Genomic DNA, 25869 nt, shown 5'->3' with positions numbered 1-25869 from the left:
ATAAATATATAATTAAATTACAGTTACAAATTACATTTGATTAAACTTAATATGCGTATATTTATACATACATATTAAAAATAAAAACAATTATTGTATTTCATTCATATAAATATAAAACTAAATGTATACATACTACAAATGTAATATGATACAATATAAATTTCAAAATACACAGTACAACAGCTTCTGATTTTACTGACAAAATGCAAATGAGCTCAGCGTGTTTCCCGCCCCTCGGTCACGTGACGCAAACATTGAGCCATGATGGCGGCGCCTATAGAGAGTCTGTTGAATGAGATCTGTGAATCAGAAGATCCGATCGAGGAGCTCAAGAGCCTCCGGACAGCCGTTTTAGCGACTCCCGTGAGCGGTTTGAGGCCAGCAGTGTCTGGAGCCCGACTGGAGATCATATTCAGCCTTTTAAACACTAATGACAAGTGAGTGTTGATCCTGCTGAGTCAACAGGCGCAATACACACCACACACTGCACACTGATAGCCTACTGTAATGAGCGAGCAGTATTATTGAATTTATTCATTATTAGTCTTTACACAATGCGTACTTTTTGCATTCAGCAGGTCATTTCATTGTGTATTGAAGTCGAGAATGATTTATTAAACCTTTTCAAATAACTCATTGATGTAAAGTTGGTGGGACTTCTTACCAGGAACGTACGTTATCTGTCCCTGACATAAAATAATCAATACAGTGAATAAAAAGTTTCCCATCTCTTATCAAATAGCCTGATGGTTGATTTCTGTAAGTTGTTCTGTAAAGGAATATGTCATTCATTTGGTTCTCAGATTTGTGTTCTTTATTAAAACACTTTACAAATGTACAAACCCTGTCATTGTCCTCAGCTTTAATAGTTTTGTTATGCTAAAAACTGTTATTTGGGGGGGAAAATACTTCAGAAATAGCAAGTTTAAGTTTTTATCATTCACATCAGTTGATTATGAACATGAAATGATTAATAATTTCTACAAATAAATACAACAAATACATTTACAATCAATTGTCCTCATGTTTCTGTCAGTCCTGTCACATTTGCATTAAATTTAACATTAAATGCGTGCAATTCACCTTTAAGGCTATGACTTTGTATGATTTTTCGAGGACGACAAGCTTAAAGGTCAGGCCCTGTAACATTTTTTATAAGTGTACATTGTACATTTCTGGTAGAATGTCCCTGCTTTTATATTTACACATTCAGAGTTTCTCCTTAATAATACAATCTCAGAAAAGTATTGTTTGCAAATTCTAAATAGTGAAATCATGTTTGCAGCCCATGACTTTCAAAGTACAACATCGTTCACAGTCTATTAAATACTTCTAATTTTGTCAAGTTGTCACTGTTCAAAAATAAACAAATGTGGTAATATAAAACCAACTTCACCTCAATAAATAACTCTTCAAAAAACTTTAAAAATTCAATAAAAATTCTGTCATTATTTTCTCTCCCTTCATTTAAAAAAAATATTTATGAGGTTCGTTTATGGAACAAATATATGCCATAGGTATTGAAATAAAAAGCTTATCGAATAGCACAAGCTGAAAAAAAAATAATACGTTGAATTAACAACTGCTTGCATTTTAATGACTTGGATTGCCAGGGTTTGTAATTTTACGTCCTGAAATTTAACACAGCTGTTTATTTAAGCTCAAAATATGTCAAACACATTTTCATACTTAAAATTGAATAATTCATATTCAATTTCCAGATTTCATGTAAATTATTCAAAAGACAATTTTCAATTCACTTTATTTCAGTTCAAAAATTCGCTTCCATAAATTCAGTGGATCAAATTCGGCTGTTAAAATTTGACATTAAATGCAACTTTTGTGCTGTTATTAGCTTTTTTCCTCAATTATTTACTGGTTTAAAAATATTAAATTGGTCCACCTGCTAGTGAAAAAGCAGCTGAAGATTGTCAATCTGCAATCTTTTGCTTTTCCCTGCAGTTCCCGGAAGTAATGTCGAATTTTAAGAGCCGAATTTCATCCACCGAATTTTTGGAAGCAAATTTTTGAACTGAAATAAAATAAACTGGAAGTTACCTTTTGAACATTTCGCTTCGTATTTTTCACTGGTATTTAATATTTTGTGAGTGAAACCTGCATATTGAATATGAATTAGTTTTTTTTGAAGTATGAAAACATGTTTGAAATATTTTTAGTTGAGATATTTACAGCTTAAATAAACAGCTGTGTTCAATTGCAAGCCCTAAAAATACAAACCCTGGCAATCCAAGTCATTAAAATGCAAGCAGTTGCTAATTCCATGTATTATTTTTTTCAGCTTGTGCTATTCCATAAGCTTTTCATTTCAATACTATTGGCATTGATTTTGTTCCATATTATTTCTCGTGTTGAACACAACTGAAAACCTGTAACCATTGACTTCTATAGTATTTGTATTTGCTAATATGGAAGTCAATGGTTACTGATCTTCAGTGTTTAACAGAAGAAGGCAACTCGTAAACGATTAGGGGAAAAATGACGGGAGAGTAAATAATAAATCATGAAGATTCATAAACACTTTAGGGAGACTAATTCGTGATTTTTTTTGTGTGTGTGTGTTAACTATTGCTTTAACCTCCTAGGGCTGCGTGGACAGCGCATTATAGCTCTTAAGTGGCTATTTAAAATACTTTGAATGTTTTATATTTTGTTACAGACGTACAGTCTCATCCTGCAACTCTTTTGCAGAATATGAAATGTCCCAAACCCTATTTTTAACTGTCCAAAATGGGGGGAAATATATTGTTTTTAGTCTCTGATAGTCAAAACATGTTCAAATAAGTTTTGTATGTTAAATATGCATTTAAAAACAGTCAGGAAAAAGTGTTTTATGTAAATTCGGACCACGAGTCCACATATATGAACATTATTTTTCTCTAAAAGTACATCATATCAAAAGATGATACTTAGGTTTTTATTCTAATTAGGTTCCAATAAGCCCACATACAGTAGCAAAGAGAAATAAAAAATACATGTAAAAAACACCCTGGGCATTAAGAGGTTAATGGGTATTCATTTTGACAAAGAGTTTTATTTTTAAAAATACAGATACTGCGTCTTTAACATTTTAAAACACATATAATATAATAATTTTAACCGTTTATATAAATACTCATAGAATATGACAATAAGTCCATATAAAAATTGCCGCTCTCTTATTTTTTTACAGAGCTGTGTAAGAAAGCATATTCATTCATTCATTTTCCTTCAGCTTAGTCCCTTTATTCATCAAGGGTCACCACAGCGCAATGAACCACCAACTTCTCCAGCATGTGTTTTACACAGTGGATGCCCTTCATGCTGCAACCCAGTACCAGGAAACACCCATACACACTCATTCACACACACACACACACACACACTAGGGACAATTCAGTTCATCCAGTTCACCTATAGCGCATGTGTTTGGACTGTGGGGGAAACCGGAGCACCCAGAGGAAACCCACGCAAACACGGGGGGAGAACATGCAAACTCCACAAAGAAATGCCAACTGACTCAGCTAGGACTCGAACCGGGGACCTTCTTGCTGTGAGGCCACATTGCTAACCACTGTGCCACCGTGTTGCTCATGAAAGCAAACATAACGCAAATGAACTTTAACAGTAAATCGTGTAATTAGTATATTTGTGATTCAGATATTTTAATGAAGCGAAAACAATAATCCAAGTCATTTTGAAATCCTACACAACTTACACAAGTTTCATTTGTTTAAATGAAACGTGCATATCAAAATGATAAACCCTCTTATTTGGCACTTGACAATGTGATCTTAAAAAATGTTTTACATGGAGAATTATTTTCCGTGATTGAACACTGCTTTCTGTCTGTTTTTTGTTTGTTGTTGGGTGCAGAGAGCAGATTGAGGTGTGTGTGGAGATCCTAAGTCGAGTCCTGCAGGCTTTAGAACCGGTTCAGCTTGCACAGAACTACAGGAAAGCGCTCCAGAGCGGACTCAACCATCCTGATGACTCGGTCAAAGTGCTCACGCTCACACAGGTCAGTAGAACAGAAGTGCAACTCAATGCATCATTCTATACCGCCCCGCTCACTTTTTCAGTGTTGTTCCCCCGTTCACTTTACCCACAAGTATTTTGAAAAAAAAAAAAAACTGTGGTTTAAGGCGCACTGAGAAATATGTGATCCTAAACCACAAAATCACCAGCCATCAGTGTCTATTTTATAAAACTCATATTTATACATACATAGCATGAAATAAAAATAAAAGAATAAAGGGAAAATAAAAGGGAAATAAAAGAGTTTTCTATTGGTGTAAGGTTTGTTGTGACAGGAAAATACAACTAGTTGAAAATCTGTGAATTATAAAAAAAAAAAAAGTAAATACTGAGGAAAAGGGCTCAGTGGTTAGCACTGTTGCCTCATAGCAAGAAGGTTGCTGGATCGAGTCCTGGCTGGGCCAGTTGGCATTTCTGAGTTTGCATGTTCTCCCCATGTTGGCATTGGTTTCCTCCGGGTGCTCCGGTTTCCCCCACAGTCCAAACACTTGCGCTACAGGTGAACTGAATAAACTAAATTGGCTGTAGTGTATGTGTGTGCATGTAAGGGTGTATGGGTGTTTCCCTGTACTGGGTTGCAACTGGAAGGGCATCTGCTGTGTAAAACATTCAAGTTGGCTGGATAAGTTGGCGGTTCATTCTGCTATGGCAACCCCATATGAATAATGGGACTAAGCTGAAGGAAAATAAATGAATGCTGAGGAAATCACCTTTACGCCCCATTCACACGGGGCTTCAGCGTCAACGCTTGATTAAAGGCGTGTCTGAAGTTGGGGCTGAAACGATCGTCATAGAAGCGTCAGCCAATGAAATTCAGTCAGCAATAGGCCACTGTCTAGCTGGTGTATTTGCATACAGCGATCTGATTGGCTGACGCTAGAGTGGGCGCTTGAAAAGTTGAGCTAGTCCCAACTTCTGAGGCGAGCAACACCTCTGAAGGGGCGCTGACGGATCCACAATGCAGTTCGGCAATGCCTGACGTCACCCACTCAAAGTGAATAGGAAGCGCTGACGCTGACGCCCAGTGCGAATGGGGCCTAAGTGTCCAAATTAAGTTCTTAGCAATTCACCTTAGTAATAAAAATAGAATTTTAATATATTTACAGTAGGAAATTTACAAAATATCTTCACGAGACACGATCATACTTCATATTCCAATGATTTTTGCCATAAAATAAATATCTATAATTTTGACTCGTACAATGTATTTTTGATCATTGCCAAAAAATATCCCTGTGCAACTTAAGACAGGTTTTTTGGTCCAGGGTCACATTTGTGACCACAGTGTTGAATCAGCAGTAAGGTTGTAGATCCCAGTTGTAAAAGCAACAAATAATAACTTGACTTCTAGTTGATCATCAAAGTGGCAGAAGACATACCAATCATCACAAATAATAAACAAGACCTACTGGAACCCGCATGGACCCAAGATTCTCACAGAAATCAGTCAAGTTTGGTAAAGGAGAAATCATGGTTTGGGGTTACATTCAGTATGGGGGCGTGCGAGAGATCTGCAGAGTGGATGTCAACATCAACAGCCTGAGGTATCAAGACATTTGTGCTGCCCATTACATTACAAACCACAGGAGAGGGCGAATTCTTCAGCAGGATAGCGCTCCTTCTCATACTTCAGCCTCCACATCAAAGCTCCTGAAAGCAAAGAAGGTCAAGGAGCTCCAGGATTGGCCAGCCCAGTCACCAGACATGAACATTATTGAGCTTTCTGGGGTAAGATGAAGGAGGAGGCATTGAAGATGAATGCAAAGTATCTTGATGAACTCTGGGAGTCCTGCAGGAACGCTTTCTTTGCCATTCCAGATGACTTTATTAATCAGTGATTTGAGTCGGTGCAGAGATGTATGATGCAGTCCTCCAAGCTCATGATGGAGTCAGACACAATATTCATTCTGTCTCCACTGCAGCAGGACTTTATATTCTATACTGGACATTATTTCTGTTCAGTGACAAGACTTTTGTCTAAGCAAAGGCAGAGCTTACTGTCCTAATTAAATAATTAAAAATCAAGGCATGATCATGTTTTATTTTGGTCAAATAAGCGTAATCTAGAGGCCTTTGCCCTTCATTATTGCCACTTCTGATACCAAACGATCAACTTAAAGTCAAGTTATTATTTGTTGTTCCTAAAACTTGGACAGGTGACGAGGCTTTTGTCAGGTAGTGTAGTGACAATATCAAAAAGAGGCAGAGTTCTGTTGAGTTATAGGCATGTTTGTTTAGGCGCTTTCTGATATCAACATCAAAACTAGATATTAAAGTTTGAGGACAAACTTTATGGTGGCTTGAAAAGCCGAATCTGAAAGTTTGAAGTGGTTTTAAAGTGTAAATAGAATGTTAGTATGATTTTAGCTTGAGTTAACATATTACTAGCATGAATTAGCATGTTAGTAGCATGATTCTTACATGAATTAGCATGTTGTTAGCATGATTCTAGCATGAATTAGCATGTTACTAGCATGATTCTAGCATGAATTAGCATGTTGTAAGCGTGATTCTAGCATGAATTAGCATGTTACTAGCATGATTCTAGCATGAATTAGCATGCTACTAGGATAATTCTAGCATGAATTAGCATGTTAGTAGCATGATTCTTACATGAATTAGCATGTTGTTAGCATGATTCTAGCATGAATTAGCATGTTACTAGCATGATTCTAGCATGAATTAGCATGTTGTTAGCATACATCTAGCATAAATTAGCATGTTACTAGCATGATTCTAGCATGAATTAGCATGTTGTTAGCATGATTCTAGCATGAATTAGCATTTTACTAGGCGGTTGCTAGGGTGTTTTAAGTGGTTGCTAGGTGGTTGCTAAGGTGGTGCAAGGCAGTTGCTAAGGTGGTCTGACTATTTGCTTGGTGGTTGCTAGGGTGTTGCTAGACGGTTGCTAGGGTGTTTTGAGGGGTTGCTAGGTGGTTGCTAAGGTGGTGCTATGCAGTTGCTAAGGTGTTCTGACTAGTTGCTAAGTGGTTACTAAGGTGTTGCAAGGTGGTCGCTAGGGTATTCTGAGTGGTTGCTAGGTGGTTGCTAAGGTGTTGCTAGGCGGTTGCTAGGGTGTTCTGAGTGGTTGCTAAGGTGTTGCTAGGTGGTTGCTAAGGTGTCCTAAGTGGTTGCTAGGTGGTTGCTAGGATATTCTGAGTGGTTGCTAAGGCGTTGCTAGGTGGTTGCTAGGGTGTCCTGAGTGGTTGCTAGGTGGTTGCTAAGGTGTTGCTAGGTGGTTGCTAGGGTGTTCTGAGTGGTTGCTAGGTGGTTGCTAAGGTGTTGCTAGGTGGTTGCTAAGGTGTCCTGAGTGGTTGCTAGGTGGTTGCTAAGGTGTTGCTAGGTGGTTGCTAAGGTGTTGCTAGGCGGTTGCTAGGGTGTCCTAAGTGGTTGCTAGGTGGTTGCTAAGGTGTTGCTAGGCGGTTGCTAGGGTGTTCTGAGTGGTTGCTAAGGTGTTGCTAGGTGGTTGCTAAGGTGTCCTAAGTGGTTGCTAGATGGTTGCTAGGGTGTTCTGAGTGGTTGCTAAGGTGTTGCTAGGTGGTTGCTAGGGTGTCCTGAGTGGTTGCTAGGTGGTTGCTAAGGTGTTGCTAGGTGGTTGCTAAGGCGTTGCTAGGCAGTTGCTAGGGTGTTCTGAGTGGTTGCTAGGTGGTTGCTAAGGTGTTGCTAGGCGGTTGCTAAGGTGTCCCAAGTGGTTGCTAGGTGGTTGCTAAGGTGTTGCTAGGTGGTTGCTAAGGTATTCTGAGTGGTTGCTAAGGCGTTGCTAGGCGGTTGCTAGGGTGTCCTGAGTGGTCGCTAGGCCCTTACTAAGGCATTACTAGGCCGTTGCTAGGTGGTTGCTAGGCGGTTGCTAGGGTAATTTGGGTGGTTGCTAGGCAGTTGCTAGGGTACCCTGGTTGGTTACTAGGCAAGCCTCACATACATGCTTGATAAAACATTTATACTTAGTAAGCATTTCTAGCAAGTTACAGTACTGGGCTAGTCAATATTAGCATGTAGCTAGTCACTGCTAGCATGTGTAGCATATAGGAAGTTCCGTTTGCTAGCATGAGTCAAACGAGCCAATCTCCAAGTCTCTACGATGTTCTGATGCTGAGATATAGCTGTTGATGAATGGTTGCTAGGGTACTCTGTTTTGTTGCTATGGGCGAGGTTACAGAGTGAACTTGAATGTGGTTGGTTGTCTTAGTCTAATGAACCAACCCCCGTGTCTCTATGACACTGCTATGCAAAGATATGCATCTTGGCCTATTTTAATGGAAGTCTATGGAATCAATTTGGGGGCGTGGCTTGTGAGCTTTATTATCATATTGAGATGCTCATTGGTTGTCTGAGTCAGATGAGCCATCCCCCAAGTCAATAGGACACTGCTATGCAAAGATATGCATGTAAGCATTTGATAGCACAGCTAGTTACATTCTATAGGACAGTTGCTAGGGTGCAGTATGTGGTAGTTAGGGGTGTGGCTAGAAAGTTAAAAGGCCATCAGTGATTGGCTGCTGGCTAGACTGAGTTAAATGAGCTCAGCCATTAGTCTGTATGACAGTCTGATGCAGAGTTATGAGCTCACAAAGTTTGATCCCATGTTAAGTCAATGAGAGTCTTTTGTAATGGAAGTCTACGGGACAGTTGCTAAGGTGCAGTATGTGGTAGTTAGGGGTGTGGCTAGAAAGTTAAAAGCTCATCAGTTATTGGCAGTTTGGTAGTCTGAGTTAAATGAGCTCAGCCATTAGTCTGTATGACAGTCTGATGCAAAGTTATGAGCTCAAAAAAGTTTGATCCCATGTTAAGTCAATGAGAGTCTTTTGAATGGAAGTCTACGGGACAGTTGCTAGGGTGCCATAAGTGGTTGCTAGGGAGTGGCTAGTAAGTCTAAAGGTCATCAGTGATTGGCTGCTGGCTAGACTGAGTTGAATGAGGCCTGACTCTAGTCTGTACAACAGTCTGATGCAGAGTTATGAGCTCACAAAGGTTGACTCAATGTTAAGTCAATGGCAGTCTTTTACAATGGAAGTCTATGGGACAGTTGCTAGGGTGCCATAAGTGGTTGCTAGGGAGTGGCTAGTAAGTTTAAAGGTCATCAGTTATTGGCTGCTGACTAGACTGAGTTAAATGAGCCCAGTTAGAAGTCTGTAGGACAGTCTGATGCAGAGATATAAGGTCAGGAAGTTTGACCCAATAATAAGTCAATGGGAATTTTGGGAATTTTCCGGGTCGTTTTTCGGAAAACCGAAAGTCGGATCAGTTAGAACAGATATAGCAACCCGAGTCAGACCAGTTTGAAGGTTTGACGAAAGTTTGAGGTGTGAAGCTTGAAAAGTTTAGGAGGAGATACACTTTAAAATTAGTCTCAGAAGAATAAGAAGAAGAAGAAGAAGAAGAAGAAGAAGAAGAACTAGACAGTAAAGTTCGTCGAGACAAACTTTGAGGCTGGCTTGACAAAGCCTGTTGGTAATAGTTTATTTAGTTTAAAAACAGTTTGAAAAAGTATAAGTAGCATGTTATTAGCATGATTCTAGCATAGGTTAGCATGTTATTAGCATGAATTAGCATCTTATTAGTACGATTCTAGCGTGGATTAGCATGTTATTAGCATGAATTAGCATGATTCTAGCACGATTTAGCATGTTACTAGCATAATTCTAGCATGAATTAGTGTGTTATTAGCATGATTGTAGTAAAATTAGCATGTTACTACCATGATTCTAGCATGAATTATCATGTTATTAGCATGATTCTAGCATGAATTAGCATGTTATTAGCAAGATTCTAGTATAAACTAGCATGTCACTAGCATGATTCTAGTATGAATTAGCATGTCACTAGCATGAGTCTAGTATGAATTAGCATGTTACTAGCATGATTCTAGTATAAATTAGCATATTATTAGCATGATTCTAGCATGAATTAGCATGTTATTAGCATGATTCTAGTATGAATTAGCATGTCACTAGAATGAGTCTAGTATGAAATAGCATGTTACTAGCATGATTCTAGTCTAAATTAGCATGTTATTAGCATGATTCTAGCGTGAATAAGCATGTTACTAGCATGATTCTAGCATGAATTAGCATGTTACTAGCATGATTCTAGTATGAATTAGCATGATTCTAGTGTGAATTAGCATGTTATTAGCATGATTCTAGTACGAGTTAGCATGTTATTAGCATGATTCTAGCATTAGTTAGCATGTTACTAGCATGATTCTAGCATAAATTAGCATGTTACTAGCATGATTCTAGGATGAACTAGCATGTTACTAGCATGATTCCAGTATGAATTAGCATGTTATTAGCATGATTCTAGCATGAATTAGCATGTTACTAGCATGATTCCAGTATGAATTAGCATGTTACTAGCATGAGTCTAGTATGAATTAGCATGTCATTAGGTTGATTCTAGTATGAATTAGCATGTTATTAGCATGATTCTAGCATGAATTAGCATGTTACTAGCATGATTCCAGTATGAATTAGCATGTTATTAGCATGACTCTAGCATGAATTAGCATGTTACTAGCATGATTCCAGTATGAATTAGCATGTTACTAGCATGATTCTAGCATGAATTAGCATGTTACTAGCACGATTTTAGCATGAATTAGCATGATTCTAGCATGAAGTTAGCATGTTGTTAGCATGATTCTAGCATGAATTAGCATGTTGTTAGCATGATTCTAGCACGAATTAGCATGTGCTAAGGTGTTGCTAGGTGGTTGCTAAGGTGTTAATAGACGGTTGCTAGGGTGTCCTAAGTGGTTGCTAGGTGGTTGCTAAGGTGTTGCTAGGTGGTTGCTAGGGTGTTTTGAGTGGTTGCTAGGTGGTTGCTAAGGTGTTGCTAGGTGGTTGCTAAGGTGTCCTAAATGGTTGCTAGATGGTTGCTAGGGTATTCTGAGTGGTTGCTAAGGCGTTGCTAGGTGGTTGCTAGGGTGTTCTGAGTGGTTGCTAGGTGGTTGCTAAGGTATTGTTTGTGGTTGCTAGGGTGTCCTGAGTGGTTGCTAGGTGGTTGCTAAGGCGTTGCTAGGCAGTTGCTAGGGTGTTATGAGTGGTTGCTAGGTGGTTGCTAAGGTGTTGCTAGGCGGTTGCTAAGGTGTCCCAAGTGGTTGCTAGGTGGTTGCTAAGGTGTTGCTAGGTGGTTGCTAAGGTATTCTGAGTGGTTGCTAAGGCGTTGCTAGGCGGTTGCTAGGGTGTCCTGAGTGGTCGCTAGGCCCTTACTAAGGCATTACTAGGCCGTTGCTAGGTGGTTCCTAGGCGGTTGCTAGGGTAATTTGGGTGGTTGCTAGGCAGTTGCTAGGGTACCCTGGTTGGTTACTAGGCAAGCCTCACATACATGCTTGATAAAACATTTATACTTAGTAAGCATTTCTAGCAAGTTACAGTACTTGGCTAGTCAATATTAGCATGTAGCTAATCACTGCTAGCATGTGTAGCATTTAGGAAGTTCTGTTTGCTAGCATGAGTCAAACGAGCCAATCTCCAAGTCTCTACGATGTTCTGATGCTGAGATATAGCTGTTGATGAATGGTTGCTAGGGTACTCTGTTTTGTTGCTATGGGCGAGGTTACAGAGTGCACTTGAATGTGGTTGGCTGTCTAAGTCAAATGAACCAACCCCCATGTCTCTATGACACTGCTATGCAAAGATATGCATCTTGGCCTATTTTAATGGAAGTCTATGGAATCAATTTGGGGGCGTGGCTTGTGAGCTTCATTATCATATTGAGATGCTCATTGGTTGTCTGAGTCAGATGAGCCATCCCCCAAGTCAATAGGACACTGCTAAGCAAAGATATGCATGTAGGCCAGTTATTAACATGAGTCTAGTATGAATTAGCATGTTACTAGCATGATTCTAGTACAAATTAGCATGTCATTAGCATGTTTCCAGTATGAGTTAGCATGTCATTAGCATGATTAACATATGAGTAGCATGTTGCTAGCATGATTGGCATGTCATTAGTATGTTAGAATTATAAGCATTTGATAGCACAGCTAATTACAGTCTATAGGACAGTTGCTAGGGTGCAGTATGCGGTAGTTAGGGGTGTGGCTAGAAAGTTAAAAGCTCAACAGTTATTGGCAGATTGGTAGTTGGAGTTAAATGAGCTCAGCCATTAGTCTGTAGGATAGTCTGATGTAGAGTTATGAGCTCACAAAGTTTGATCCCATGTTAAGTCAATGAGAGTCTTTTGTAATGGAAGTCTACGGGACAGTTGCTAGGGTGCAGTATGTGGTAGTTAGGGGTGTGGCTAGAAAGTTAAAAGCTCATCAGTTATTGGCAGATTAATAGTTGGAGTTAAATGAGCTCAGCCATTAGTCTGTAGGATAGTCTGATGCAGAGTTATGAGCTCACAAAGTTTGATCCCATGTAAAGTCAATGAGAGTCTTTTGTAATGGAAGTCTACGGGACAGCTGCTGGGGTGCAGTATGTGGTAGTTAGGGGTGTGGCTAGAAAGGTAAAAGCTCATCAGTTATTGGCAGTTTGGTAGTCTGAGTTAAATGAGCTCAGCCATTAGTCTGTAGGACAGTCTGATTCAGAGTTATGAACTCACAAAGTTTGATCCCATGTTAAGTCAATGAGAGTCTTTTGAATTGAAGTCTATGGGACAGTTACTAGGGTCCAAAAGTGGTTGCTAGGGCGTGGCTAGAAAGTTTAAAGGTGATCAGTCATTGACAGTTTGATAGTCTGAGTTAAATGAGCTCAGTTAGAGTTCTGTGCGACAGTCTGACGCAGAGTTACGAGGTCACAAAGTTTGGTCCAATGTTAAGTCTATGGGATTTTTCCGACAGTCCCGGGACGTTTTTCGGAAAACCGAAAGTTGGATCAGTCTGAGGAGATATGGCATACCGAGTCAGACCAGTTTGGAGGTCTGGTGTGAGTTTGGTGGTAATAGCTTGAAAGTTCAAGGAGTAGATAGAGTTTGAATTTTAGTCTCAGAAGAAGAATAATAATAAAACTAGACAGTAAAGTTCGTCGAGACAAACTTTGAGGCTGGCTTGACAAAGCCTGTTGGTAATAGTTTGTTTAGTTTAAAAACAGTTTGAAAAAGTATAAGTAGCATGTTATTAGCATGATTCTAGCATGCATTAGCATGTTTCTAGCATGGATTAGCATGTTATTAGCATGAGTGTAGTACAAATTAGCATTTTATTAGCATGATTCTAGTATAAATTAGCATGTTTGAAAAAGTTTTTTCAAAGTTTGAAAAAGTATAAGTAGCATGTTATTAGCATGATTCTAGCATGCATTAGCATGATTCTAGCATGGATTATTATGTTATTAGCATGAGTGTAGTATAAATTAGCATTTTATTAGCATGATTCTAGTATAAATTAGCATGTTATTAGCATGCTTCTAGCATAAATTAGCATGTTACTAGCATGATTCTAGAATAAATTAGCATGTCACTAGCATGATTCTAGTATGAATTAGCATACTGCTAGCATGATTCTAGTATGAATTAGCAGGTTATTAGCATGATTTTAGCATGAATTAGCATGATTCTAGTATGAATTAGCATGTTACTAGAATGATTCTAGCATGAATTAGCATGTTACTCGCATGATTCTAGCATGAATTAGCATGTTATTAGCATGATTATAGTATGAATTAGCATGTTACTAGCATGATTCTAGCGTGAATTAACATGTTATTAGCATGATTCTGACATTCATTAGCATGTTACTAGCATGATTCTAGTATGAATTAGCATGTTATTAGCATGATTCTAGTATGAATTAGCATGTTACTAGCATGATTCTAGTATGAATTAGCATGTCACATAGCATGCTTAGGTGGTTGCTAGGGTATTCTGAGTGGTTGCTAAGTCGTTGCTAGGCAGTTGCTAGGGTGTCCTGAGTGGTTGCTAGGTGGTTGCTAAGATGTTGCTAGGCGGTTGCTAGGCTGTTGCTAGGTGGTTGCTATGGTGTTCTGAGTGGTTGCTAGGTGGTTGCTAAGGCATTGCTTGGCGGTTGCTAGGGTGTTCTGAGTGGTTGCTAAGATGTTGCTAGGTGGTTGCTAGGGTGTTCTGAGTGGTTGCTAAGGTGTTGCTAGGCGGTTGCTAGGGTGTTCTAAGTGGTTGCTAGGTTGTTGCTAAGGTGTTGCTAGGTGGTTGCTAGGGTGTTCTGAGTGGTTGCTAGGTGGTTGCTAAGGTGTTGCTAGGTGGTTGCTAAGGAGTCCTAAGTGGTTGCTAAGCGGTTGCTAAGGTGTTGCTAGGTGGTTGCTAGGGTATTCTGAGTGGTTGCTAAGGCGTTGCTAGGCGGTTGCTAGGGTGTCCTGAGTGGTTGCTAGGTGGTTGCTAAGGTGTTGCTAGGTGGTTGCTAGGGTGTCCTGAGTGGTTGCTTGGTGGTTGCTAAGGCGTTGCTAGGCAGTTGCTAGGGTGTTCTGACTGGTTGCTAGGTGGTTGCTAAGGTGTTGCTAGGCGGTTGCTAAGGTGTCCCAAGTGGTTGCTGGGTGGTTGCTAAGGTGTTGCTAGGTGGTTGCTAGGGTATTCTGAGTGGTTGCTAAGGCGTTGCTAGGCGGTTGCTAGGGTGTCTTGAGTGGTCGCTAGGCCCTTACTAAGGCATTACTAGGCCGTTGCTAGGTGGTTGCTAGGCGGTTGCTAGGGTAATTTGGGTGGTTGCTAGGCAGTTGCTAGGGTACCCTGGTTGGTTACTAGGCAAGCCTCACATACATGCCTGATAAAACGTTTATACTTAGTAAGCATTTCTAGCAAGTTACAGTACTTGGCTAGTCAATATTAGCATGTAGCTAATCACTGCTAGCATGTGTAGCATTTAGGAAGTTCCGTTTGCTAGCATGAGTCAAACGAGCCAATCTCCAAGTCTCTACGATGTTCTGATGCTGAGATATAGCTGTTGATGAATGGTTGCTAGGGTACTCTGTTTTGTTGCTATGGGCGAGGTTACAGAGTGCACTTGATTGTGGTTTGCTGTCTAAGTCAAATGAACCAACCCCCATGTCTCTATGACACTGCTATGCAAAGATATGCATCTTGGCCTATTTTAATGGAAGTCTATGGAATCAATTTGGGGGCGTGGCTTGTGAGCTTCATTATCATATTGAGATGCTCATTGGTTGTCTGAGTCAGATGAGCCATCCCCCAAGTCAATAGGACACTGCTAAGCAAAGATATGCATGTAGGCCAGTTATTAACATGAGTCTAGTATGAATTAGCATGTTACTAGCATGATTCTTGAACAAATTAGCATGTCATTAGCATGTTTCCAGTATGAGTTAGCATGTCATTAGCATGATTAGCATATGAGTAGCATGTTGCTAGCATGATTGGCATGTCATTAGTATGTTAGAATTATAAGCATTTGATAGCACAGCTAATTACAGTCTATAGGCCAGTTGCTAGGGTGCAGTATGTGGTAGTTAGGGGTGTGGCTAGAAAGTTAAAAGCTCATCAGTTATTGGTAGTTTGGTAGTCTAAGTTAAATGAGCTCAGCCATTAGTCTGTAGGACAGTCTGATGCAGAGTTATGAGCTCACAAAGTTTGATCCCATGTTAAGTCAATGAGAGTCTTTTGTAATGGAAGTCTACGGGACAGTTGCTAGGGTGCAGTATGTGGTAGTTAGGGGTGTGGCTAGAAAGTTAAAAGCTCATCAGTTATTGGCAGATTGGTAGTTGGAGTTAAATGAGCTCAGCCATTAGTCTGTAGGACAGTCTGATGCAGAGTTATGAGCTCACAAAGTTTGATCCCATGTAAAGTCAATGAGTCTTTTTTAATGGAAGTCTACGGGACAGCTGCTAGGGTGCAGTATGTTGTAGTTAGGGGTGTGGCTAGAAAGGTAAAAGCTCATCAGTTATTGGCAGTTTGGTAGTCTGAGTTAAATGATCTCAGCCATTAGTCTGTAGGACAGTCTGATTCAGATTTATGAACTCACAAAGTTTGATCCCATGTTAAGTCAATGAGAGTCTTTTGAATTGAAGTCTATGGGACAGTTTCTAGGGTCCAAAATTGGTTGCTAGGGCGTGGCTAGAAAGTTTAAAGGTGATCAGTCATTGGCAGTTTGATAGTCTGAGTTAAATGAGCTCAGTTAGAGTTCTGTGCGACAGTCTGACGCAGAGTTACGAGGTAACAAAGTTTGGTCCAATGTTAAGTCTATGGGATTTTTCCGACAGTCCCGGGACGTTTTTCGGAAAACCGAAAGTTGGATCAGTCCGAGGAGATATGGCATACCGAGTCAGACCAGTTTGGAGGTCTGGTGTGAGTTTGGTGGTAATAGCTTGAAAGTTCAAGGAGTAGATAGAGTTTGAATTTTAGTCTCAGAAGAAGAATAATAATAAAATTAATAATAATAATAAGTTTAAATAGTAGAACAGTAGTCTGGCTTTGACAAGCCAGCCTAATAATAAGTTTACGTGAGATAACAGTATGTTGGCTTTTCAAGCCACCATAATGAGCTTAGTGCAACTATAAAGACATTTAAAAAACGCAGTCAGCACATTATAAGGAGAATCACAATGCATTACCTTTTTTTTTCATTTGTGTCTGTGTCCACAGATTGGCCGTGTGGCTGGACATGCTGAGGGAGTGACGCAGATGCTGAACAATGTAGAAATCCTGCATGACGTGATTCAGTGCATCAGTGTTGAACGCATCGCTGTGGCCAAAGAGGTACAGAGATAAACAATGACACACAATGGCACACTATGCCCTATGTACCTATGCACTAATATATGTATGTAGTATCGTCCCAAATGAAGCACTAATGATTTTTTACTTAGCGGAAATTCAAACCATTTCCCAGATGACGTTTGCTGGTTGCCAAATTAGTGAAATAACTGACCAAAGTACCAAATAATACCTGCCACAAGTATAACCCATATAGACTGTAAAATATATGGACGTAGTATCCGTGACGTCACCCATAGGTTTCTGAACATGCAAAAGAAGCCACAAGTAGGCGCGGCCAATCGTCGCCATTTTGTTCACGCGTCATCGCACCCACAGCGGGAAAACAAACAAGAGCAAAGAGGCGGAAAGTGAGCGGAGCTACAGACACCTGCTGGCATTTTGCTTGGACCTGGCTTAGACAGACATTTGGAAAACGCTTAATACTTTATTACCTGCGACTCGTTTATGTTCTGACCACTTGTGCTTGGCTGTACACTATATCAATAAAGTGTTCAGTCTTTTAAAAACACTGCTGTAACACATTGAGCCACTAAACATTGTTCTTATGACGTTTTTCTACAGGAGGAAAATGCTAATTACTTCTTACACTTACACAAATACACTTCAGATATAGTCTGTGTTAGTAAATGCAGGACTATTGATGAATTATAAATGATCCTAAATAAAACAAAAACATTTTAAAAAATGGCATATACGTATATAACTTTACTCACATGGGAAATAGAGGCCACTTGAATGGTTTGTGAGAACAATTAAGTGCACACAGCACGCCATGCCATCTGATAATTGTAAGAAATAAGTCCAAAAGGCAACACAGTGTAAAGCCACATAAAACAACACAAAACTATAATCAATATGTCGAGTTCAGTGACAAGTGGCTTTTAATTTCATGCAGATTTAAAATAAGAGTAGATGCGTCCCAAATCACATACTTAAGAACTATTCTACTACCCCATTTTGTAGTATAGATAGTGTTAGTATTGCGTTCGCACAGAAAACTAAACAGAATAAGTGCACTTTAAATACCCGGATGATGCATTTTTTCAACCAGTAAAAAGAAGTGTGGAGTGGTGGACACTTCACACACTCAACGGCCACACACACATAGCGGAGTCAGCTGAGGTAAAGTGACGGCGACCAGCGAGACCTAGCTGTCACTCAAGTGGCCACGCCCTTCATTATTCAAACTTAATATAGCCTAATTTAAAGGAAACAGATGAGTTATAACGAAATTCACCCCCCTCACAGTTGTCATAAAGGGTAATATTAGCTTTATGAACCAAAATCGTTCTTTGTACCAGGCTGTAAACACCTTTTTTCTGCTGGAAAGTTGGCCGTTCTAACAGTGGGCTCAATTGAAATTTGCTCTATTATGGAGCCAGGACTAGCGGAAATTTCGATTAATTGCAGTTTCAGTTACTTCCGTAATGGCTTCCCGAGGGAGAGCGGGTGGTTGCCGCTTGGTATAACCGCATTAACCATCAGGAGGTGCTATAATCACTCTCGTAGAAGAATTTTGCTTTCACAATCCATCATAAACTAATCCAACATTACTGCCTGAAAGCTCCGCCCCTTCCTCTACATGAGCAGAGCTGTGGTCATTGAGTGTATGAAGTGTCCACCACTCCACACTTCTTTTTACTGGTTGAATAAGTGCATCATCCGGGTAATTAAAGTGCACTTATTCTGTTTAGTTTTCAGATTTATCGCACTACTTACACTATCTATACTACAAAATGGGGTGGAATAGTTCTTAAGTATGTGATTTGGGACGCACCTACTCTCATTTTTTATCCGCATGAAAGTAAAATTCACATTTTCTCATTTTAAATTAAATTAAATGCGTGTTTTGTCCTTTTATTTGTGTCTTTTTATCAGGCGATCGCCGCACTTAGTAAACTCAGCAACACGAAGGCGGGGCTTGATGCTTTGTTCCGCTCTGATTTGCTGAACAAGCTGAAGGATGTGATGCTCACCAGTGACATCATCAGATACAGAGTCTATGAGGTGTGTTTTTAAAGGTGTGGTGTTTCTGAGAGATTTGGGTTTATTCAGCTGTATTAATCATATGAACGTGTGTTCAGTTGATAGTGGAGGTGTCTACAGTTTCTCCAGTGTCTCTGGGCTACTGCGCTAACAGCGGCTTAATCTCACAGATGCTGGAGGAGCTGACTGGAGATGATGTGTTGGTCAGGTAATGATCTCTCTCTCTCTCTCTCTCTCTCTCTCTTTCTCTCTCTCTCTCACACACACACACACACACACACACATACACACACACGCATAGCTGTAGTAATATGATATGACACATTTGTGCCTGCAGAGATTAACCTTCTTTCTTCTCTTCCCAGAGCAACTGCTATAGAGATGGTGACCAATTTGGCTCAGAGCCAACATGGCCGTCAGTATCTGGCACAACAAGGCATTATGGATAAAATCTCCAACATGATCATCGCTGCTGAATCGGACACCTTCTCAAGCCTTTACCTGCCAGGTGTGTGTGTGTGTGTGTTGTGTTTGAAAGTTTCCAAAATCATTAAAAAATGTCTGGATATGTTAAGAAGCAAATGTCATGGAAATGATTCAATCAAATTATTCAAGACTGTAATATTATTATTATTATTATTATTATTAATAATAATAATAATAACAACGATAATAATAACAATAATAAATATTATTATTATTATTGTTATTATGAAAATAATCAAGATGAGTTGTTTATAGCTAAAATTATTGTTAAAATAATATTATTATTAATAATAATTATAATAGTAGTTTTAATAATAATTGTTATTATTAATGTTATTATTAACAATAATAATATTATGTCGCATTGAAGTTGGTTATCTATAAATTGTTTGTATGAATTCCTAAAAAAAATTATTTTTATTGTTCTTTTTTTCTCTATTTTTTAATCCTTACTCAGTAATCATTTAAAATATAGAAATAGTTTAATATAGATGGTTAAATATATTTCAAAGGATGTAATTATTATTATTATTATAGTTATTATTATTTTGGTAATTGTTAAATGGAAATGATCTATATTTAAATTTCTGAAAGCCTAAATATTATTTTCTTCTCCTTTTATGATTTATTATTATTATTATTGTCATTATTATTTAATCAAATTATTCAAGACTGTAATTCTAATAATAATAATAATAATTATTTTTTTTTTAATATTACTATTTTGAAGTAATCAGAATGAATGGTTTATAGCTGAAAGTAGCTGAAAATCTTAATATTATTATTAATAATATTATGCTGCATTAAAATTGATTGCTATAAATTGTTTGTATAAATTACTGGAACTTATTTTATTAATTATTGTTCTTGTTTTTAATATTAATATTATTTAATTTAATTCTTACTTTGTAATCATTTAAAATCTAATTGAAATTGTTGAACATAGATGTTTAAATATTTATAAGAATTTAAATATTATTAAAATTATTATGTTTTGGTAATTGTTAAATTGTAATGTAAAATGTAAAATTTCTGAAAGTATAAATATTATTTTTTTTCTCCTTTTATCCTTTTATTTTTATTGTTATTCAGTCACATTATTCAAGACTGTAATTAAAGTTATTATTATAATTATTATTTTATTATTATTTTAAAAAGTAATCAGTATGATTTTTTTCTAGCTGAACGTGGTAGAAAATATTATTAATAATAATGCATTGAAATTGGTTATCTACAAATTTTTTGTATAAAGTTCTAAAACTTATTTTTATTATTATTGTTCTTGTTTTTAATATTAATATTAACAATTTATTTAATCCTTACATATTTTTCAATTTAAATATCATTGAAATTGTTAAATACAGAAGATTAAATATTATTAATATTATTTTGGAAATTGATCTATAATTACATTTTTTTAATGCATTTTATTATTTATATATTATTATTCTGATAATTGCAGGCCTGGTGAAGTTTTTTGGCAGTCTGGCGATCATGGACAGCCCTCAGCAGGTGTGTGAGAAGTATCCCGTGTTTCTTGAAGTGGTTTTCTCCATGGTAATGAACCTTGACCCCACATTGACTCCTGTTGCCCTGGATACGCTCGGGGTGCTGGGTGGTACGGTGGAGGGCAAACAGGTCCTGCAGAAAACAGGTGAGCAAACGCATACATGAACAGTAGACCAATCACAGCCTGTGATTTATGTTTCATATTTGCGATTAATAAAACCTCCCAGTAGCATACATGCAGCACAATCCAGTCGCTGTAATTTGATTCACATTCTGAATAAAATCAAAATATGTCCAAATTTAAATCGCAAATATTCTCAAATGAATTAGAATAAGAACCAAATCAAAATCTGAACTGATTCAGATTGGAAGCTTTTAATCAAAATCCAGATTACAAATATTCTCAAATGAATCCAATTCACAATCTAAACTGAATCAGAATGGAAGTTTGCGACCAAAATCCAGTTTGCAATTATTTTCAAATGAATCAGAATCAAATCAAAATCTGAACTGAATCAGACTGAAAGCTTGCAATCAAAGTCTGGATCTCAAATATTTTTAAAAGAATCAGAATGTAATCAAAATCTGAACTGAATAAGAATGGAAGCTTGCAGTCAAAATCTAGATTGCAAATATACTCCGATGAATCTGAATTGAATCACAATCTGAACTGATTTAGATCATAACCATGCAATTAAAATCCATATCTCAAATATTCTTAAATTCTTCAGACTCGAATCAAAATCTGAACTGAATCAGATTGGATGCTTGCATTTAAATTGCAGATTGCAAATAATCTCAAATGAATCAGAATCTAAACAATATCTGAACTGAATCAGACTGGAAGCTTGCAGTCAAATCCAGATTGCAAGTGTTCTCAAATGAATCAAAATCTAATCAAAATCTGAACTGCATCAGATTCAGATTAGAAGCTTATAATAAAAATACACATTGCAAATATTCTTAAATGAATCAGAATCACAATATGAACTGAATCAGATTATAAACTTGCAATCAAAACCCATATCGCAAATATTCTCAAATTAATCAGAATCAAATCAAAGTCTTAACTAAATTAAATTGGAGCTTGCAATCGAAATCCACATAGCAAATATTCTCAAATGAATCCAAATAAGAATCAAATAAAAATATCAACTGAATCAGATTCAGACTGCAATCTTTGAGCAAATATTCTCAAATAATCTGATTAAAACTCTGAACTGAATCAGGTTTGAAGGTTGTGATCAAAATCCAGTACTCAAATATTTTCAAATGAATTGTAATCAAATCAAAATCTGAACTGAATCAGACTGAAAGCTTGCAGTCAAAATCCATATTGCAAGTATTCTCAAATAAATCAAAATCGAATCAAAATATGAACCTAATCAGATTCAGATTAGAAGCTTTTAATAAAAATCTACATCGCAAATATTCTTAAATGAATCCGAATCTGAAAATCTGAATCAGATTATTAACTTGCAATCAAAACCTATATCTCAAATATTCTTAAATGAATCGAATTTGAATCAAAATCTGAACTGAATCAGATTGGATGCTTGCATTCAAATTGTAGATTACAAATAATCTCAAATGAATCAGAATCTAATCTATATCTGAACTGAATCAGACTGGAAGCTTGCAGCCAAAATCCATATTGCAAGTATTTTCAAATGAATCAAAATCGAATCATAATCTGAACTGAATCAGATTCAGTTTAGAAGCTTTTAATAAAAATCCACATCGCAAATATTTTTAAATGAATCCGAATCAAAATCTGAACTGAATCAGATTATAAACTTGCAATCAAAACCCATATCGCAAATATTCCTAAATGAATCAAATTTGAATCAAAATCTGTACTGAATCAATTTGAAAGCTTGCAGAATCCAACCCAACAAAACCCGTAAATATGCACCCAGCCATAGCCATATTTGTGAATGTAGATTTTTCCCATGATGTTTTCTCCTCCAGGTGAGAAGTTTGTGTCGGTCTTGAAGAGGATGAGTAAAGTAGCGTCTGACGGAGCCACTGAACTGAGAGTGCGCTGTCTGGAGGCTCTAGCTCAGCTGCTCACGCTGCCTGTAAGTGTGCGTTTCCTCATCGCATGTCTGTGTTGAGAAGTTTTGCTCTGAGACGTCTGTGGTGTGTATGTGTGTGTGTAGGTGGAGCAGCAGACGGATGACCTGTTACTGACCTGCGAGTCCTGGTTTAACTGTCTGAGCTCTCAGCCTATGGCGATGATAAGGAACATCAGTACTCAGCCCTTCCCAGAACTCCACTGCAGCGCACTCAGGATATTCACTGTAAGAGACAGTGTACAAGAGTGTGTGTGTTAGAGTGAGATGCACAACACTTTTATTACAATATACACTCACTGGCCACTTTATTAGGTACACCTTACTACCCCCTTTTGCCTTCAGAACTGCCTTAATCTTTCGTGGTGTAGATTGGACAAGGTACTGGAAATATTCCTGAGAGATTTTGCTCCATATTGACATGATAGCATCACGCAGTTGCTGTTGACTGCACCGCAATGCATATCGTGTCTTGATCATGGCTGTTTCTTAATTCCAAGAACGCAGAGAACGGACTTGCGTTCTTGTGGCGACCGGTCTTGCCAGGTGTCCTCGGAAGAACGAACTCAGGAGACCGCGAGGGCAGAGAACGCGTCCTTTAAGAAATGAGATGCTGCGTTCTTCCTGATGGTCATGTGACCTTCACGCCTTTTAAATGGTAAATTATTTAAACAGTGCAGCACTCTTACACCCATTTATTGTTTTTCCCCTTTTCAAAATATATATTGTGCATAAAACATCATAAATATACACTGCACAATATAAATAAAACAGATTTTAATTCGAATTTCAGCTAACAAACACCCCTTAATGTGTTTACTCCTTTATTAAGATGTTCATGGTAATATTTAATTTCACCGTTTCATTTAGGGAAACTCCTGAGGTAAATAAGTGATATCTCTGACCTTTAATAATACATCTAAATAAAATGCTGCACTTCCCACCTCCAGTCGCAATGACTTCTGGGACTTCAGAGGGATTTCGGTGCTCAAGTCTGCATCGGTGTGTCCTTGATATCAAGATCACATCCGGGAAGTTTCACGCATCCCCTGTACTTGCTAACTTAGGCAGCTGATGATGACGTTGCACAAGAACACAAGACCGCTGAAGAACGCATATTGAGAAACACATGCCTAAATGCATTGAGTTGCTGCCATGTGATTGGCTGATTAGAAATTTGCGGTAACGAGCAGTTGGAGAGGTGTACCTAATAAAGTGGCCTTGAGTGTACATCAGTTACACAATTGTTACATTTAAATTAAAATACAGCCTTTGCAAGATTTTTTATAATAATTTAAAGCTATTAATTACATTTCTGGATAGAAGAGAGCTGGATAGAGTTTGATGTGTGTGTGTGTGTGTGTGTGTGTGTGTGTGTGTGTGTGTGTGTGTGTGTGTGTGTGTGATTGATTAAGAGTGAGAACACAAAGGAAGATCATTTAAAGAAATCTTGGTCCCACTTTATATTAAGTGGCCTTAACTAATATGTACTTACACAGGATTTAATAGTTTGTTACAATGTACTTATTGTGTAAATACATGTATTTACTGTGTACGTATGCTTGATTAAATACATGTATGTAATTACATCTGTAACTAACTTCTGTAATTACATTTGTAAATATACTGCTGACCATTCCCTACACCTTAACCCACCCTTAAACCTACCCCTGCCACCAAACCTGTCCCTAACCCAACCTCTATCCCAATTCAAGAGCACCACAAGTGTTCTCAAATACTTTATGAACACAGTAAGTACATTGTAATTATTTTTTGATGTAAGTACATAGTAGTTAAGGACACTTAATACAACATGGGACCGAAATCTTTAACCATTGACTTCCATAGTATTTGTTTTTCCACTATTGGCAGTGCCGGTTTCTAACATTCTTCAAAATATCTTCTTTTGCGTTCAACAGAACAAAGAAAGTCATAAAGCTCACTTGATGGTGAGTAAACAGTGTGTAATTGTGCCTTTTTTCATACTTCTCTAATGTGTGTCATCCTCAGGCCATCGGTTGTCAGCCGTGGGCTCAGCAGCTGATGATGGACACTCCAGGGTTTGTGGAGTGGGTGATGGATCGCTCCGTCGGCTCTGGAAAAGAAGCGAAGGATTGTAAGTTTGAGCTGGTGTCTGCGCTCCTGAGCTCCTCCAGCGTACAGAAGATCTTCGGAGCGCACAATTACTTAAAGCTGAAGACGTACCTGAACGAGGGCCCGTATTACGTCACCGCCGTGTCTGCAGTCACAACAGAAGGGGCCGACTGAGACACGCACACAAACACACATTTATACTTCAGTCAAGAGATCCAAAATCTTTTTTCAGTTTCTATATCCACAAGTGACCAAAAGCTTTTCAAACGGCTCACAGTGGAGAAGTTTGAGTTTCCAGCACTTGATAAACACAATGTTTGTTTGTACTTGCAGATTTTTGATGTTTAATTTGGTTGTTTGTATCTTGTTGTGCCATTAAAATGAACTTTAGAGTGGTTCGCTGCTGCCATATTTTGTTTTTGTACTTAAACCATTCAAACATTTTTGGGTTAATATGAATACATATGCAGACAATTTATACACACCGGCCACTTTATTAGGTACACCTTACTAGTACCGGGTTGGACCCCCTTTTGCCTTCAGAACTGCCCTAATCTTTCGTAGCATAGATTCAACAAGGTACTGGAAATATTCCTGAGAGATTCTGCTCCATATTGACATGATAGCATCACGCAGTTGCTGCAGATTTGTCGGCTGCACATCCATGATGCGAATTTCCCATTCCACCACATCCCAAAGCTGCTCTATTGGATTGAGCTCTGGTGACTGTTGAGGCCATTTGAGTACAGTGAACTCATTGTCATGTTCAAGGAACTAGTCTGAGGTGATTTGTGCTTAATGACATGGTGCATTATCCTGCTGGAAGTTGCAATCAGAGGATGAGTACACTGTGGTCATAAAGGGATGGACATGGTCAGCAACAATACTCAGGTCGGCTGTGGTGTTGCACGATGCTCAATTGGTATTAATGGGCCCAAAGTGTGCTGAGAAAATATCCCCCACACCATTACACCACCACCAGCAGCCTGAGCTGTTGATACAGGGCAGGATGGACCCATGCTTTCATGTTGTTGATGCC

General features: G+C 38.3%; 1 protein-coding gene across 2 annotated transcripts; it reads left to right on the top strand.

The window, feature by feature from the left end:
- The first annotated feature begins 229 nt into the window (after positions 1–229).
- Positions 230–25227, top strand: psmd5 (proteasome 26S subunit, non-ATPase 5). Of its 2 annotated transcripts, NM_001017573.2 has the most exons (10): positions 230–440; positions 3877–4021; positions 16546–16659; positions 18559–18687; positions 18765–18874; positions 19032–19174; positions 20615–20806; positions 22633–22742; positions 22824–22964; positions 24747–25227. In NM_001017573.2, the coding sequence occupies exons 1-10, from the start codon at positions 265–267 to the stop codon at positions 25002–25004; spliced, it is 1518 nt and encodes a 505-aa protein (NP_001017573.2). In that variant the 5' UTR covers positions 230–264; the 3' UTR covers positions 25005–25227. The 2 variants fall into 2 exon arrangements, 1 of the variants encoding a protein (NP_001017573.2); XR_012396541.1 differs by lacking the exons at positions 22633–22742; positions 22824–22964; positions 24747–25227 and adding an exon at positions 21052–21790 and having other exon boundaries at positions 257–440; positions 20615–20968.
- The last annotated feature ends 642 nt before the right edge of the window (positions 25228–25869 follow it).

This window comes from Danio rerio, chromosome 21, assembly GCF_049306965.1.
Source record: "Danio rerio strain Tuebingen ecotype United States chromosome 21, GRCz12tu, whole genome shotgun sequence".
In the NCBI taxonomy this organism is placed as follows: Eukaryota; Metazoa; Chordata; class Actinopteri; order Cypriniformes; family Danionidae; genus Danio; species Danio rerio.
The sequence above is the reverse complement of the archived record's forward strand: the minus strand, read 5'-3'. Positions and strand labels throughout refer to the sequence as shown.

Excerpts from the sequence above, each read along its gene's own strand:
- psmd5 (NM_001017573.2), top strand. The coding sequence starts at position 265 with ATGATGGCGGCGCCTATAGAGAGTCTGTTGAATGAGATCTGTGAATCA. Across the intron at positions 19,175-20,614 it reads CTCAAGCCTTTACCTGCCAG|GCCTGGTGAAGTTTTTTGGC; the intron begins GTGTGTGTGTGT and ends TGATAATTGCAG. Across the intron at positions 22,965-24,746 it reads GCGCACTCAGGATATTCACT|GCCATCGGTTGTCAGCCGTG; the intron begins GTAAGAGACAGT and ends TGTCATCCTCAG.